The 15,738-nt window shown below is 43.0% G+C and overlaps 1 protein-coding gene across 2 annotated transcripts in view; it reads right to left on the reverse strand.

Annotated features, from left to right (window-relative positions):
- Positions 1-15,738, reverse strand: part of DLL4 (delta like canonical Notch ligand 4) — a 184,872-nt gene that overhangs the window by 157,014 nt on the left and 12,120 nt on the right. Inside the window, exons 10-11 of one of the 2 annotated variants that reach the window (XM_077322827.1) lie at positions 14,256-14,364; positions 11,895-13,735 (exon numbers count right to left, since the gene is read on the reverse strand). In XM_077322827.1, the coding sequence (XP_077178942.1) occupies positions 13,730-13,735; positions 14,256-14,364 (115 nt within the window). In that variant the 3' untranslated portion in view covers positions 11,895-13,729. Of the gene's footprint in view, positions 1-11,894; positions 13,736-14,251; positions 14,365-15,738 lie in introns of those variants that run through there. The other variant, XM_077322828.1, reaches the window with a different exon arrangement.

A 15,738-nucleotide genomic window follows, 5' to 3' on the forward strand; every position in this document is an offset into this window, starting at 1 on the left:
CTTCTAATCTGGAGAGCCGGGTTCAATTCTGCACTCTCCCACATGCAACCAGCTGGGTGACTTTGGGCTCGCCATGATGCTTATAAAGCTGTTCTGACAGAGCAATAATATCAGGGCTCTCTCAGCCTCGCCCACCTCACAGAGTGTCTGTTGTGGGGAGAGGAAAGGGAAGGCAACTGTAAGCCACTTTGAGCCTCCTTTGGATAGAGAAAAGTGGCATATAAGAACCGACTCTTCTTCTTCTTCTTCTTCTTCTTCTTCTTCTTCTTCTTCTTCTTCTGAAGTACTTGTCAGAATCTCAAAGCACAGCTTTAAAAAAATCTATCCCTTTGTTTTGGGGAAAAACATTGACATTCTAGAAGCGTGCCTGTATCGCCCTCTGCTGGTTAATGTTTGCAGAACAAACAGGTTGTTAAACACTAACTCTTTGGATTTTATTGTTATTGTTCCTTGTTTTTTTGTTGAAATGCAGGATCCAGATCAACAGGAAGCCCGAAATAGTCCTACATCCTTGTAGCAGGGCACAACCTCCACCATCCCCCATTGCTTATGCACTAGCATAAACAAGTGCATTTGATAAATGGGTATAACAAAATAAATATCATACAAACAAAAGGAAATCAACTGGGGCCATGAAGTTCTTTCTCAGCTGTGGAGAGATTTCAGAAACATTCCTAATCATAAAGATCTGTTGCCATGTTGAGCACACACAATAAGGATGAAGCAACTTTTCATAATAAAGGCATTATAACATTGCATTTTATAGTTGTTGCTGTTTTAAATTCCTAAATGTTCTTTCCTTTTTTGTCTTAGACTTTTATTAAAGGGGCTCCGCTGGACACGCTCCAGTTTGTGTACGTCCCCCTTCAACTGTGGTGCCCAAAACTGAACACAGTACTCCAAGTGAGCCCAAACCAGAGCAGAGTAAAGCTGTACCATCACCTCCTGTGATACTCGTGAAGATGATTGTTGTCATGAACCCCGATTCATGCCATCTAGGTTTCGTTTCTTACATGCCTTCAGATCTCACCAGCCGGCTCTGGCCAAGGCCATAAAGCAAGAAACCTGTCGACTAGTTCCCAGCCTCCCTCCCTTTCTCAGTGGGAGAGGCTCCATGCGAATGTATCAATCTTACTGTAAGTGTCCTTGTGGAGACAACCCAAAGTCTCAACGAAGTGCCAACTGCTTGATAAGATTCCGGGCCATCTGGCCGCTTGGGAATCAACCTAACTCTGTTATTCCCTTGCTTTCCCGCCAAAATGCCTACATGCCCCCCTCCCTTATTTGGTGGGCCCTATAACTGCCCTGCTTTGTACTTTGTTATTATCAAGATCTTTGCTTAGGAAGATCTTGGCTTGCTTTAGCGTTCTGTGGACTCTGTCTAATAAAGCTCTCTTAGATTCTTCAACTGGCTGTTGGATCTTGGGTGCGCCTTTATCTCGGATTCCGCAGGCTGGGCTCAGCCTGATTCCTGACACTTGTGAGTCCAGTAATTCTGGGCAAACTTTGTTGGTCTTAAAAGCACCACTGGACTCCAAATTTGTTCTATTGTGTCAGACCAACATGGCTACCCACCTGAAAAGAACTGTGGTTACTTTTTGGAGCATTGATAACGTCACTTTCTACAAATTCATTATACCATACAGTTTGTCCATCCACTATCAAAGATGGGGTGTATGTGTGTGTGTAAATAAATTGAATTTACTATCCAGTGAAAAATGTTGTTGCTAATAAAAAATGCCAGAGACACTCTCTATGGACAGCACTAAAGAGGTTTAGAAGACCTCAAGAAGGACAGTCTCCTATGCAGCAGAGAGGCAAAATCTTGCCTGAGCTTCATTTTTATCATAAATACAGGTTATGAAAGCAGGACTTCAGAATTCATGTCCTTATAACTTTTTGTATTTGTATTTTAAGCAGGAACGTTAGTACAAGGATACCTGTGGGGTGGCAGTCAAGCTATGACTATAATATCAGTTGTGATCCTTCAGTGTTGGTTGTAGAGCTCTTGCAATATGACATGTTGTTATGAAAAATTACTTTGCAGTCTGGGAAGGGTCTGGATGGAGGCATTTAAAGGGCCCGCCAAACAGCTGACCAACCAGATCAGCTGTCTAGCAGGGCCCCCTTCCACCGACCTTTCCCAGGCTACAGACCAAGATTGGCCCTAAGTAGGGGATATTCCACCAATAGGAAAAAGGCAGTCCAGTTTCATCAGTAGTTGCTGGGCAGATAATTCAGACTGCCTTTTTCCCATTGGTAATATCCCGGACCCAGAGCTTCTTTAAGAAGTGAGTCGTTGCCATCACAGCTTGCACTTTATATGTTTGGAATGATGATGATGATCATGTTCTCAGTTCAAGAGGGCTCCCAGAGCACTCTTCTCAAAAGGCCAGCGAGGATTAAAGCAGAAATAGTGATATGTCTTATCATTTATTTTCTTATTTTAACTCTTCTGTGCCTCAAAAAAAGTCGTATGCCTTTTAGAAGGTACAGGGACCTGTAGGGACATGTTGACCTCCTGTTCCTCTGTTGTACCCTGCTGCTCATCTGTTTCCACTGATTCCTTTTCTTTCACTAATCACCAATGCTGTGGTGTGCTGGAACTTTCTGGGGCAATGGGCAATACCTACCTTTTCCAGAGACCTGCCTTATTCCCAAGGGCATGCTCCAGACCCAGCTTGTGTACACAAAGTGGAGCTGCTGGCTGTGTTTGTGATATAAGTAAGGTCCTTTGAGGCAAGAGAGAGCAGCAATACTGCTGTGTCTGAGGCCCATCCAGCTATACCTCAGAGTAAATGCATACTTCCATGAGAAAGCAGTAACTCTGTTCTCACCAGTAAGGGTGAAGTCTCAGTTAACCTGATGAGTCTTCCACATGAGCATAGGGTTCCTCCCACATCTTTGCCAGCACTCCTACTTCTTTGCAACAATGCCAAGTCCATGACTTCCTCTGCATCTCTTCATCCTTAAGGGGTGGCAGGTTACAGTGGGTGAGCGATAGGGTTGTGAGTGTCCTGCATAGTGCAGGGGGTTGGACTGGATGACCCAGGAGGTCCCTTCCAACTCTATGATTCTATGATCCTTTCTTAGGAACTGGAGCTCCATAAGAAGCTAGTTTGAGAACCAATTCTGAATGGGAAGGAAACAGTTGTTTTCTCAAATGAAGGACACAAACAGGCATCATTGTTCTACACCATATATTTCATCAAGCCCACTTCTTTGCACAGAGCAGTTTCCTCCTCCAGACCAGTCTTGCAGATAGCACTTGCCAACCTCTAAGAGTCCCAGAACTGATCTCCAGGCGATAGAGATTGCAGTCCACTAGGCCCCTCTCCTCCCTTGGCCTCTCCCCCAACTCTCCAGGAATCTTCCTACCCACAGGGGTCAAGAAATCAGGGAAACCAAAGCAAGTACTTTAGTGCATACAATTACTTTTGACTTTCTAGGCAGATTTTAAATAAAATCCTGTTCTGCTGTTTAAATCATGGACAAAGTTCTTAAGATTTTAGAGAATCTTCAGGATCACATACATCTTCCATTTAGCCCTCTAACATTGTTTTTTCCCCTTCCAAAACGGTGTGCTCTGTGTATCGTATTTGCCAGACTGCACACTGTTTGCCAAGAAGTGTGTCATAGATTCTGCAGAGTGTAATGGTCAGAGGAAAATAATGCCACGGAAAACAAACTGGAGCAAAGCAAGGCAAAATAGGGAGGACTATATAACATGTTCCGAATTATACAATAAAATGGACATAAATGAAATGTGCTCATTACAGGCGCTATATTTGAATTGTAAGGGGTCAATATGGTGGTACTTAGGCTCCTCATAACAAATATTCCTCAGCAATCATAATATTTATTGATTTAATTCATTAACCATCCCTCTCTGCACCCAGGCTCAGGGTGGTGTACAACATACATACATTAAATCGACAGTGATAAAATCTTTACACTGGACATTATACTGCCATGGCAACAAACAAATAATAATAGAGATTGAATCATGCAAATTTAGTTTATGGCTGATGGGCTTTCTGATTCTAGAATGCTCTTTTTGTCAGTCCCTCCCGCCTCTGAAATATTTATTATAGTATTTTTGTTTAACAAGAAAGGGGGTGGGTGAGTGGGAAGTTGGTTAATGCTTGAGAAAAAACAGTTGGCAAGGATGTAATCAGACAGGAAACAGGAAATGATGTCATTAGGTAACAAACAGGAAGCAATGATTATAATACAATGAGATCTCCTTGCTCGGGGTTGAAACTGAAGGAAAAATTCTCCCCTACCGTTAGTACAGGAGGAGAGTACAATTTTGGTTGCAACAATTTCAGCCTGGATGTTTTGTTTTCTGAAAAAGAGCTTGAACTTCTGTGCATATTTGCTTATATAGCAAGGCTTGCTAGAAAATCATCTTCAAACACTGTTGAACAGATTCTTACAATGACCAATAATGAAGAGGGGAAGCATTGTTTGCTTTCTAGCGTGGACATGGAAACTGGGATAGTGCATATATTACAAGTTGTTTTTTTTTAATTAAAAAAGTAGAAATTGAATCACCCACTGAATTCCACTGCAAGTAGTATGACTGAATTCTGCAGGCTTATCTGGGAAATCAGACTGGCAAGAATAAAAATATAGATAAAAATAAAACCAAGAAAAGATTGCAGATTGCTAAAATCTATGGCCCATTCCGCACTAGGATCAATGTGGCAAATTGATCATGGAAAGAAAAAACACAATTTAAAATAGTGGAATTTGTTGTTATGCATACCTGCCTTTGTAGTGGAATCCAGTTGCGTTTCAATCGTTTCCCACAGGTTTCCGGTCTCGGCAAAAATCGCTATCCAGGAAGTGATATTTGCCGAGCTTTATCCAGTCCCTGGCCGTCAATCAAATGAGCAGCCAATGGGTGGCCATTATCATGCTCCTGAAAAGCCCCTTTCCCTTTAAGGCAGGTTTAAAAAAAAACATACATGTTGCAACGAATCTGCGTTGATTTGTTGCAACGGAGAGACCCATCTAGCTGGCAGGTGGCGTGTGAGGTGCCGTTTCATCGTTGCCACGCTCCTCCCGAGTGAAACCCCCCCATGCATGGATGCGATTTTCGGCCGAAAATAAAGGGAACCAGCAAATGGGGCTATGTGGTCCTTGGGGACTTAAAACAGCTCTGTGGATGGACTGCAGCCGGGGAAGCCTCGCTGGATGAATGAAGGCTGGCCGGTTTGTTGCTCTCTGCTCGCTCCGAGAAAAAAAAAATGGCGATCGGTTCGCTGGAAGATCAGAGGAGAGAGCCAGGGGGAGGGATTTTGCTGAAACCGCAACAATGGTAACGCACAGAACTTTTTCGCTAGTATTGCAGATTGGTTGCAAGAGTGTAGCGCTTTCCAGAGGGTAAATCCACTTTTTGGGATTTCCCTGGAAGCGCTACAATGAAGCGTTTCTAGCGGGACTGTTTCAGGAGTGTGGCAGATTGGGTACGATGTTGTGCATAACTGCATTTTAGTAGCGGTTACAATTTGCCACACTCCTGCTACAATGAATCTGTGTGGAATGGGCCTATATATCTAAACAAAATCTAGAGAGAATGAATTCTAGATAACTTTTAAAGTTATCATATTGAAGCCAGTTTGGTGTCGTGGTTAAGAGTGGTAGCTTCTAACCTGGCAAGCTGGGCTTGGTCCTCCTCTCCTCCCCACATGCAACCAGCTGGGTGACCTTGGGCTCTTCACAGCCCGATAGTGCTGTTCTGACTGAGCAGTCCTGTTGGAGCTCTTCCAGCCCCACCTACCTCACAAGGAGTTTGTTGTGGGGAGAGGAAGGAAAGGTGAGTGTAAGCCGCTTTGATACCCCTTCGGAGAGTGATAAGTGGGGTATAAAAAACAACTTCTTCTAAAAAGGGTAGATTCAAATGAGTAGTCGTGTTGGTCTGAAGTAGCACAACAGTCTACTGATGTAACAGAATTTATTTTTGCTGTATATTCCCTGTCATGTAAGAAGATCATAGTCTGAGGAAGAATGTTTGCACTCAAAAGCTCACGCCCTGAATAAATCTTTGTTGGTCTTAAAGGTGCCACCGGACTCTGGTTTTATTGTTCTAAAAAGGGATTTAAGTGAGGAATGAAAAATAGCAAAAGGAACAAGGGTGAAGGCAGCTGACTGACTGGCCTGCACAGTGGCTGAAATACACAGAAATTCAAGAATGTTATCAAATATACTATGCAAAATGGCACCACCTAACACTTTAACAATCCTCTTCTAAGGCAGCAGATGAACTACTTCAGTAGGGCAGCATATAGGGCCTGCATTTGTGATACATTACAAATGTCATTATACCCCCAGATGCAATGATATAAAATGCCATCGTCCCTATGGATGATTTTGTGTGAGTGCATGTACATGTGCTGTGACAACTTATTACAGACGAAGCGGCTCACCTGAATTTCCCTTGTTGGTTTTGCATCAGTTACATAGACTACGTAATTGTGCCCAGAACAATTAAATGACAGATTAGGTCAAGTACATCCCCAAAGAGCATTGCCAACATACTGGCAATCCCCAACCCCAAAGAAGTGTCGTTGGCCTTGACCAGAGTGGGGCCTTTTGGGCCCTTTCTCCAGCCTGGTGGAATGAGTTTCCAGCCGAGATCTGGGTGTAGTCTGCACCAGGCTTTTTACCCACTGCCAGCTCGAATAAATCCCTCCCGTCTGCACTGAATTAAATTTCCATTTTGATTTTAGGCGCTTTAAATTTTCCCTCTGCATCATGCATGATTGACCCTCAGTGACTATCTTTCCTCAGCGCTGACTGAAGCCAACATGTAATCCCTCCAAAGGTGGCCAAGGAACCTCTAGTTCACTTACTCTATCAATTGTTGGGGGAAGGTCACAGTGAAGCATCAAGATTTTATCCGTGAAATAGCTCACTAATGCCTCACAGCTGATATCAGTTGACTGTCATTTTGATGCCCTTCTTTGAGGGCTGCGACAGACTGGACTACCCTAAATAATTGTGCCGGGTGTGAGCTCATGGATGCAATGGAAACTGTGTAAAACTCGCATTTTACTGTTTTCACAACCATTTCATAGGCTCTGATACAGGCTCTCATTCACCACCATCTCATAGGCAACACCAGGGAGCCCATTTGGTGTGGAGTCTAAGAGGACAGCTGGGAGTGATCTCATCAAAGCAGCCAACATTTGGCTGACCAGCTCTTCCAGTGATCTGCTAGGGGGCATCAGATCCCACAGAGCATCTGCTGGGAGGCTAAAATATGCAGTGTGGGATTCTGAGACAGGCCTTCAGGGCATAGTGGTCTGACCATGGAATGGTGTTTGCTGCTATCAAGTCCACTTCCAGCCTCACACCAAAAATCAGATCCAGAGTGTGGTCTTCCTGATAGGTGAGACTGACAACAAACAGCAAGAGCCCCAGTGCCACCATGCACAATACTAGGTTCAGGCCACTTCCAGAGGGCAGTAGCTCTGTGTGGACATTGAAGTCCCCAGGAATTAGCAATCTGAAGTACTGCAATGCCCAAGCAGCTGCCACCTCCAGTAGGCCTGGCACTGCACCCAGCAGTGCGTTAGTTGGTCAGTACAGGACCCTGTTGGCCAGGCTCTCAGCCGTGTCCTGCCCAAGGCCTAGGATCATTAGTGTGGGGAATTCCCTGAAGGAGTAAGCCTCCTGAATCAGGACCGCCACCCTCCCCCATGCTGAGGTCTGTGACTGTTGGAGGGCCAAAAACCCAGGAGGGGCAAGTTCTTTCAAGGAGACAGCTTTGCCCTCCCTCACCCAGGTCTCAGTCCTACATACCAGGTCTATCTCATGCTCCACAATATACACCTGCAGCGTAGGGGCTTTGTTTTCAACCTGGTGCTACACAACATCAGTGACAGAGTCAGGATGAAATCCTTTGCCTCACTCCCTGCATGCTGATGGATGGAACAGAGGCTAGAAGAGGCACAAGCATAATTATATCTCACATACCTCCTCTCAACTTGTTTAATCAATTATAAAAATTTAAATTACACCTTTATGTGACTGCATTTAATGAGATTTGAGATTTGAAATCTGCAATATATATAAAACATGTCTTCATGAATAATGGAAACATAGAACAGGAAGGTACTTCAAGGGTCATCTAGGGTTTTTTTTTTCCTTTTTTTGCTGTTATCTTGTCTGTGTGCTCCTGTTGCTTGAGGCTTCAGGGGATGCTGACCTTAGCTGCTGCTCTTTGCCACTTCTGGTTATTGTCTTGCAGGAAGGAAGCAGGCAGTTGCAAGGGTAGTGCCTGCTAGAGCAGGTGCAAGTTAAGTTGAACAAATTAGTGGGTCCAACCATGAGTGGGGTAGCACCTGAGGCCATTCTTCCAAGGCCCACCCAATACCTAAAACCGGTTTTGTTTGGGGTCAGACATGTGTTTTGTTACTCAGTCTGAACACATTTCAGGAGACCAGGTTGTTCTATAAGGTTGGCACCTCCAGGTGGAGCTTAGAGATCTCCCCAACTTACAACTGGTCTCCACACTGCAGAGGTCACTTCCCCTGGAGAAAAAGGCTACCTTGGAAGGAGGACTTTGTGGCATTATACCCTGCTGAGCTCCCACCTCTCCCCAAACTGCCCCCTCCTCATACTCACACACATACCCCACTGCCAAATCTCCAGGAGTTTCCCAACACAGAGCTAGCAATTTCTAGCTCCAACACATATAAAATCTTCATAGCTATGGAATACACGCACTTTGGAATAGCTGGAGCAGAATGTCCAAAACCCAAAGAATGAAGTGTAGTACCTTTCTCTTTCTCTAACAAGTTTTGAAAACATTTTTTTTGGTACAGTGGAAACTGGGAGTATTTTTTTCAGCCTGTCTCAAAATATGACTTCCTGTTTAGTTTTTAAGATCCAAAAGCTTGGTTCATTCTACGCAGTTCTACTTGCTTAAACTGTAAGAGACAAATTTTTACATTTTATTCGGGCCGTGTGTGCGCGTGTGTTTGAAGCAGGTCTGTGTGTATGTGTAATCCATGCGTTCAATTAAAAGAAGCATCTGTTGGGTTTATTTCACATTGCCAAGGAAAGTCTGCAAATTGAGAGCATCTGCTCAGCTTTTTGTCAATGGCTTGTTTTTCATAATTTGCTCTACAGGGTGAGTGTTTGGAGATGGGAGGGGTCTTTTATTTCTGTGTTCTCCCTTGATTATTGTTTGCCTCAAATGGTCGTCAAGGAGACTGATTAGGATTTTCAACTGATCTGACTAAGAAAAGAATTAAAAGGGAAACACACATGAACAGCCCTTTTTTGGGGGGGGAGTAAACAAAATGGCATACCATTAAAAGCTAGATGCATTAATGATCTCTCACTATTTTTTGTTCTTGCAGCTATTGTTTCATGACATGGTATAAATTCTGTGCCATGTGTGTTTCTAATTTCAAATTCTTTTGGAAATCTTTTTGTCTTAAGAAAGACATATCTCTGTGCCAGTCGAGATGGGTGTATCTGGTTGAAGCCACGCAACCCTAAATAATGGCTCAGAAGGGTATAAGGCTGCTTAGGGTGACACTTTTAGCTCCGCTGGCTTCATGGCCTTCAGTCAAGGACAAGCAGCTCAGTAGACGTGTTGTGTGAGTACGATGTGCTGTCAAGTTGCTTCCAAATTATGGCAACCCCATGAATTGCTTACTTTAAAAAACTTACTTTAAAGGCTGCAATAGTCGCAAACTTATTTTACATTAGGGAAACTTCAGATGTGAGTTTTTACAAGTGGCAGGTGGGCTGAATCTTGCAATCTAAGCAATGAGGCTCCAGGCTCCATGCTGATTGTTGCTAGTCCAAATAGACAAAAAGGATTTGCATGGTGGCCAGACACCAGGGTCTAAAACCTGCAGTGGCAACAACAGTGCCTGGGTCCGTTTCCCATAGGGAACTTCTCCCTGTCAGTTGTGCTGTGGTGGGAGGAGGAGCTGCCTGGAAGTACCTTCAGACGCACAACATATGATTGTACCAACCTGAGCCCTGACAAGGATTCAGTGGGTTATGGTATCATATCCGCAGTTTTTATAGCAGACTTATCTTGCATGGGTTTCCTCTTACAACAGTTACCTTTTTTACAGATCTCGCTTCTGGTCAGTTACTACCAATTTTGATCCCACCAATGTACATTTACAGTTAGGATTTTTGGCTCCAATGTGCATTACTTTGCAGTTGTCCATACTGAACATCATTTGCCACACTGACACCTACTTGTTCAGCCTTGAAAGACCCCTCTGGTGTGCCTCACAGTCCTTCCTAGTTCTCACCATGAGCACAGGGGTCAAATATCCAGGGAAGCATGTGATCATCCCACTGAATACTCTGCAGAATGCAGTGAGATAATTCAAACCTGAACTTTCACTTCTATAGCCAGAGCTTCTACTCTTTTAGAGTCCCAGTCCCAGGATCCTTTTGCAAGTACACAGAATGGCATAGATATCATGAAAATCCTTTTGTAAGGGAATGGGTTCTACTGCCACTATGGAAAATAAATGTGGAATAGGTCATGACAGAAGAAAAGTCTCAGTGTTATGTCTTCGGGAAGCACAAAAGCAAAAGGCAGGGGTGGGAAATTCTATCACATGTCCCTTCCAGATGGAGAGTACCCACACCCACTGGTTGTCCAGATTCCATCCAGAGGCAGGGAAATAACCAGATTTGACCCCTAACCATTTAGTCAGATCTTTGTTTTGTCGGTTCCTGTCCCGTTTGTTAGGAGAGAATGGCCTGTTGAAATCTGAACCTATAGGCAAAGGTGCAGCAGCTTCTAAAATCCTTTTGCTTGTTTTTTGGAAAATAAATCCAAATAAATAGAGGGTCCACCTTCTAAGCCAGTTTGGTTTAGTGGCTAGGAGTGCGGACTTCTAATCTGGCATGCCAGGTGCGATTCTGCGCTCCCCCATATGCAACCAGCTGGGTGACCTTGGGCTTGCCATGGCACTGATAAAACTGTTCTGACCAGGCAGTGATATCAGGGCTCTCTCAGCCTCACCCACCTCACAAGGTGTCTGTTGTGGGGAGAGGAAAGGGAAGGAGATTGTAAGCCGCTTTGAGCCTCCTTTGGGTAGGGAAAAGCGGCATATAAGAACCAACTCTTCTTCTTCTGGTTTGTTCTAACCACTATTTTGGTGTCCTGTGCTCTGGCACCAAACTGGATAGCATCTTGAAATGCACCTGTTGCAAATTTTGCAGCCTTTCATTTTTAGGATGGGCCTCTTAAGCATCAAGCAGACAGTGCTGAGCCCTTGAACAAGATTATCAGCCTAAACCGTGATGGCCCCTGCAAAAATTGAGAACACAGCTGGGCTTATATTGTCAGAGAGACTGCTTCAGGGGATTCCCTATGGCTGTCTCATCATTTGTTCACTGAATCCTTAACCCGTTGCCCACATCTTTAGACAAAAACTGCTCCTGAACATAAGACTACTACTGGAACATCCAGCAGAGAAACCAGAGGTCTTGTATGTTGCCTGCTGGGACGGTGAATGCCTTTTCAAAAAATCCCTGCAAGAAAGCATTGCACAGAACTGCCCATTCTGCCTTTAGCAGGAAATTAAAGAATTTGGATGGTCACATCAAGTCTCAAGTATCTAAACATGAACACACACCCTTCCCAGGGTGACAAGCCAGGATTACAGGGGTGGTTCCTGAGGCCAGGCTGTGCAAGATGGGTTTTTATGGGATGTATTGTTTTTATGGTTTTATTCTGTAAGCCGCCTCTTGCAATTATGTCGTGAGAGGTGGGGTATAAATTTAATAAATAAATAAAGATGCCCATGGTGATGACCCTCAGATATGAACTGCCCATAACTAAAGGGAAAAAACACACCCAGAAACTACTGAATATATTTACCAAGAACACCCATATGAACTTTTGTGTAAGATTACTAACTTTGTACAAATATGCAATACCCTGTAAACATAACAAGAACTACAATCAACTGCAGTAGCAGGAACATGTTTTCATTATTTGAAAAAAAATAAAATTCAAACTTTGTCATCACATAAAAACATTGCATGAGAAGTAATAAACATATTTACACTTCTGTTTTTGATTATAAATATACATTATATACAAAATAATGTTACAAAATGTAGAAAGTTCAGTGCTTCTGATTCTTTAAATTACAGAAATACAAGACTTCAGAATAAACTACGAACAGACACTAATATAAACCATATTATTGATTTCTGAAGGTCATCTTCATAATGGCCAGAACAGAAGGTCAGTAGTGAACATTCCAAGCAAGATTTCCTTGCACAATTCAAGACTGTAGGTGGACTAATCTAACACTGGGATTTACAAGGTCAGGAACTTTTCCACCACAGAAAGCACAATCACAGCTTCCTTGAATGAGAATTCACTTCCTCTCTCGGCTTCCGCCATGTTCTCTTTCCCACAGTATTTGTTTATCACTACAAACATCACAGCACTTCCTATCTGAAATGTCTATTATTATTGCTGTAAATGGTATACATTAAGTCTGTGTGAACTGCTCCTTTGGACTCAGAGATTTAACCTTATCCCTTTCCTTGCAGCAACGTGAATGAAAAAGCAGGACAGACCAAAAGATTTAAGATCTGCCACATGGAATGTCCCTCCAGAAGTCAAGTTGGTTGCTGTACTTCTGTTAAACATTTGAGAAGAGGGCTGAACTGTATGCAGCGGTGGCAGTAATAGTTCTGCAGCAAGGCCAGTACTAATAACTGCTTCCCTGGTTGAGACAGACAGATTAGTATGATTGATGCAGCTTCAGATATCTAACACAAAATCCAAATTCCTTCCCAATGTGAATCATGAAGAAACACACTTTCTGTTTGTGGTGACTCTGCAGTGCAAAGGGTGTGAATAAAGCTGATTGAATTTAACGCACTGTAAGGCTTTCAGTGAGCACTGGAATATAGTATCCTCATATTGAGGAGAAGGCAACATTCATCTTTAGTTTCATGGAGTTGGCTGTGGTAGAGAAAAAGGACCAAACCAGACATTTTACTGCTTGGTTCACTGAAGCATCATTGTGAGATAAAATGCAACTTCTAGATCCATCTTCTCTTTATCCCATCTGTCCTCACATTGCCTGGAATACATGAAAGGGCAAAAAAGGATGTAAAATAGATGAGCTAGAAAAAGTTTATCATCTACCTCTGGCCAATACTGCTCGGGTTCTGTAAAAAAGGTTGTGGGGAGGGACGTCTTTGTTTGGGCTCTCTAGATTCTCAGACACTTTCCTTAGGCACTTTTCAAATCCAGAAGAAACTGTGAGCTCATTTAACTTGAATCAGTTATCTGCATAGTCATTCTTCTCAAGATATTGCTGACATACATCTGGGTGCCTTTTGCAACAACTGGCACCTCCCAAGACCGAATTTCTGGAACACTTCATGAGCAACTGGCAGCAATGTATTCTCAAAGGCTGGTAAAAGATGTAATTTCTGTCCATCTCCTCCTTGTCGTCAGTTACACTCCTTGTATGAGATCTCAACACAAGGGAAAAGGGCATGAGGAAGTCTATTGCATCTTTTAATAAATTCACTGTCCAGTTCACCCACTTCCATCCTTTCCGTCTCCTCCTGAGAGCAGCATATTGCATATAGTTAAAAAGTCCAAGTCCAATCCAATTCTGAATTGTAAACAATGTTGCGGGAACATCCACCTTGTGGCATCTCCGAGTCTGAGGTGCAAACAGAACTGCCTCCATTCTTATACCTGCCCACAAGAAATGAAGAACAGAAAGTTGAATGCAGCCAAGAACTTCCTTGGATGACAGTTCCACTTGCAGACGACTTCCTTGCCCCACCCTCACATCCTAAAATACAGCCCCCTCCAGTGCTGCTCCTGGATGACAGGCTACCTTAGAACAGTGGTGGAATAGTTAACAGTCCCCTATAAGAAAGGGGGACTAGCATCCCCCCCTTTCCATCTGTAGAAATTTTTATGTTTAGTACACTCAGTTATCAGGATATTTTCTTTGATTCAGTCCCTTAAACAGAAACAGACATTTATCTTATTGCTTTCTTTTTTTCCACCTTTAGATCCTTTGCTTTCATGGTGTTTAGTAGACTAAAAAAAAAAAAAGAGTATCATGCTCCACCTGCTGATGTTTAGCCATCTATACAAATGCTACTTAAAAGTGAATAGCTGTTTTCAGGTTTCTCTTATAAAAATTAGGTACCACTTTTCTATATATACACACAACATGCACACACTATATACAAGTATGAAATACCTCTGTGGCTATAACACATTCATTTCGCTCTTCTGTTATCACAAAGACAGACTGGTAAATGGAATCCCTTGGGGAGCATATTGTTGATATTCTACATTCTGGCTTTTCACTGTAGGAAATAGACAAACACCAGCATAAAAACTTTGAACAAAATAGTTCTAGTTTCATTTGTCAAAAGCATCTTAAGGTTCCAGCTCAGTTTCTATAGAATGGTCCTGGTTGACTGGATATATAAAACAAGCTAAGAGGCTTTGAGGAATTGCGGGGAGAAGGCATAAATTGGAAATTCTACTGCTATCCCAAAATCCACCCAACCCTGGATTCTCTCAGTGACTTGATTTCCCTCTCCCCACACCCACATTTAATTGATTCCCAGCTGCTCTGAACATTCCAAGCCACTTGAGTCCATGTAGTCCCCAAGCTGTTGTTCAGGGGTTTGGTTCAGTTTTTTTTTTTTAACCAAGTTTTTCTGCCTACTTGAAGAGCCACCCAAATAAGCAGAGACCTCTGCCTTGGCTGTGGGTGACCTTCCTGTTTCATTACAAGCACAGAGGACTGCCAATTGACTATCAGATGAACCATGATGATGCCAATTCCAGGGGTTCATTTACACCCTAGCATGACCAAGTATAACCAGGCAAAACTATACATGAGAACTTTTGGAAGCCAAGCCATCCTCTGACTAAGTAAAGCAGCTGTAATTTGGGACATGAGTAACATGAGTAAACCTGCCATTCTACCGGAGAGTTACCAGGAGCTGGAGCAGCCCCCCTCCCCCAGGTTCCTGAATGCACACCTTCACTTTCCCCCAATCTTCCAAAATTGTTCCAATGTTGCATGCAAGACATAAAAGAAGGCATCATGTTGAAACAGGCTTTCCTGAAGCCCTGGGGTTTCTTGATGGCCCTGAAAGGGTTTCCCGAAAGGGTGGGAGTTTTTACAATTTGTTAAACATTTATTGGGTGAAATGACCATATATGCTTATGTTGACCCATTCCCCCCCCCCCCATGCGGCCAATGATGGGCCTGGAGGGGGTGGGAAGGGGAGAGGCCCTGGGTGGGCATGTACACAGCTATGCTTCCCAAGCCTATTCTGCAGGACTGCGCAACTTCTGGGGTTTCTTGAAGCCTGAAAAATGTTTCAGGGGTTTCTCAACAGTAAAAATCTTGAGAAAGGCTGTGTTGAAGGCAGGGGATAAAGTGGGTTTCAGATATGAAAATGTTGTATACTGATACAGATCTATGTTATGTGATTATCTACCTACTCTCTGGAAGAAATTAGTTCCTAGCTCTTTTTTATTTCTGTTTTTCTAATCAGCAAAGTAAATTACTTTCCAGCTAACTTGACTATTACTAATGATGGAAGTCCACAATACAAAACTGTAAATATTAGATATTTTCAATCTACTTATGTTCCACTAATGATCAGACCTGTTTCTAATTTATTCTCTATTCAAATTCCTTGAACTCAGAAAAAACTTTC

This window comes from Paroedura picta, chromosome 2 (assembly GCF_049243985.1).
Source record: "Paroedura picta isolate Pp20150507F chromosome 2, Ppicta_v3.0, whole genome shotgun sequence".
Lineage (NCBI taxonomy): Eukaryota > Metazoa > Chordata > Lepidosauria > Squamata > Gekkonidae > Paroedura > Paroedura picta.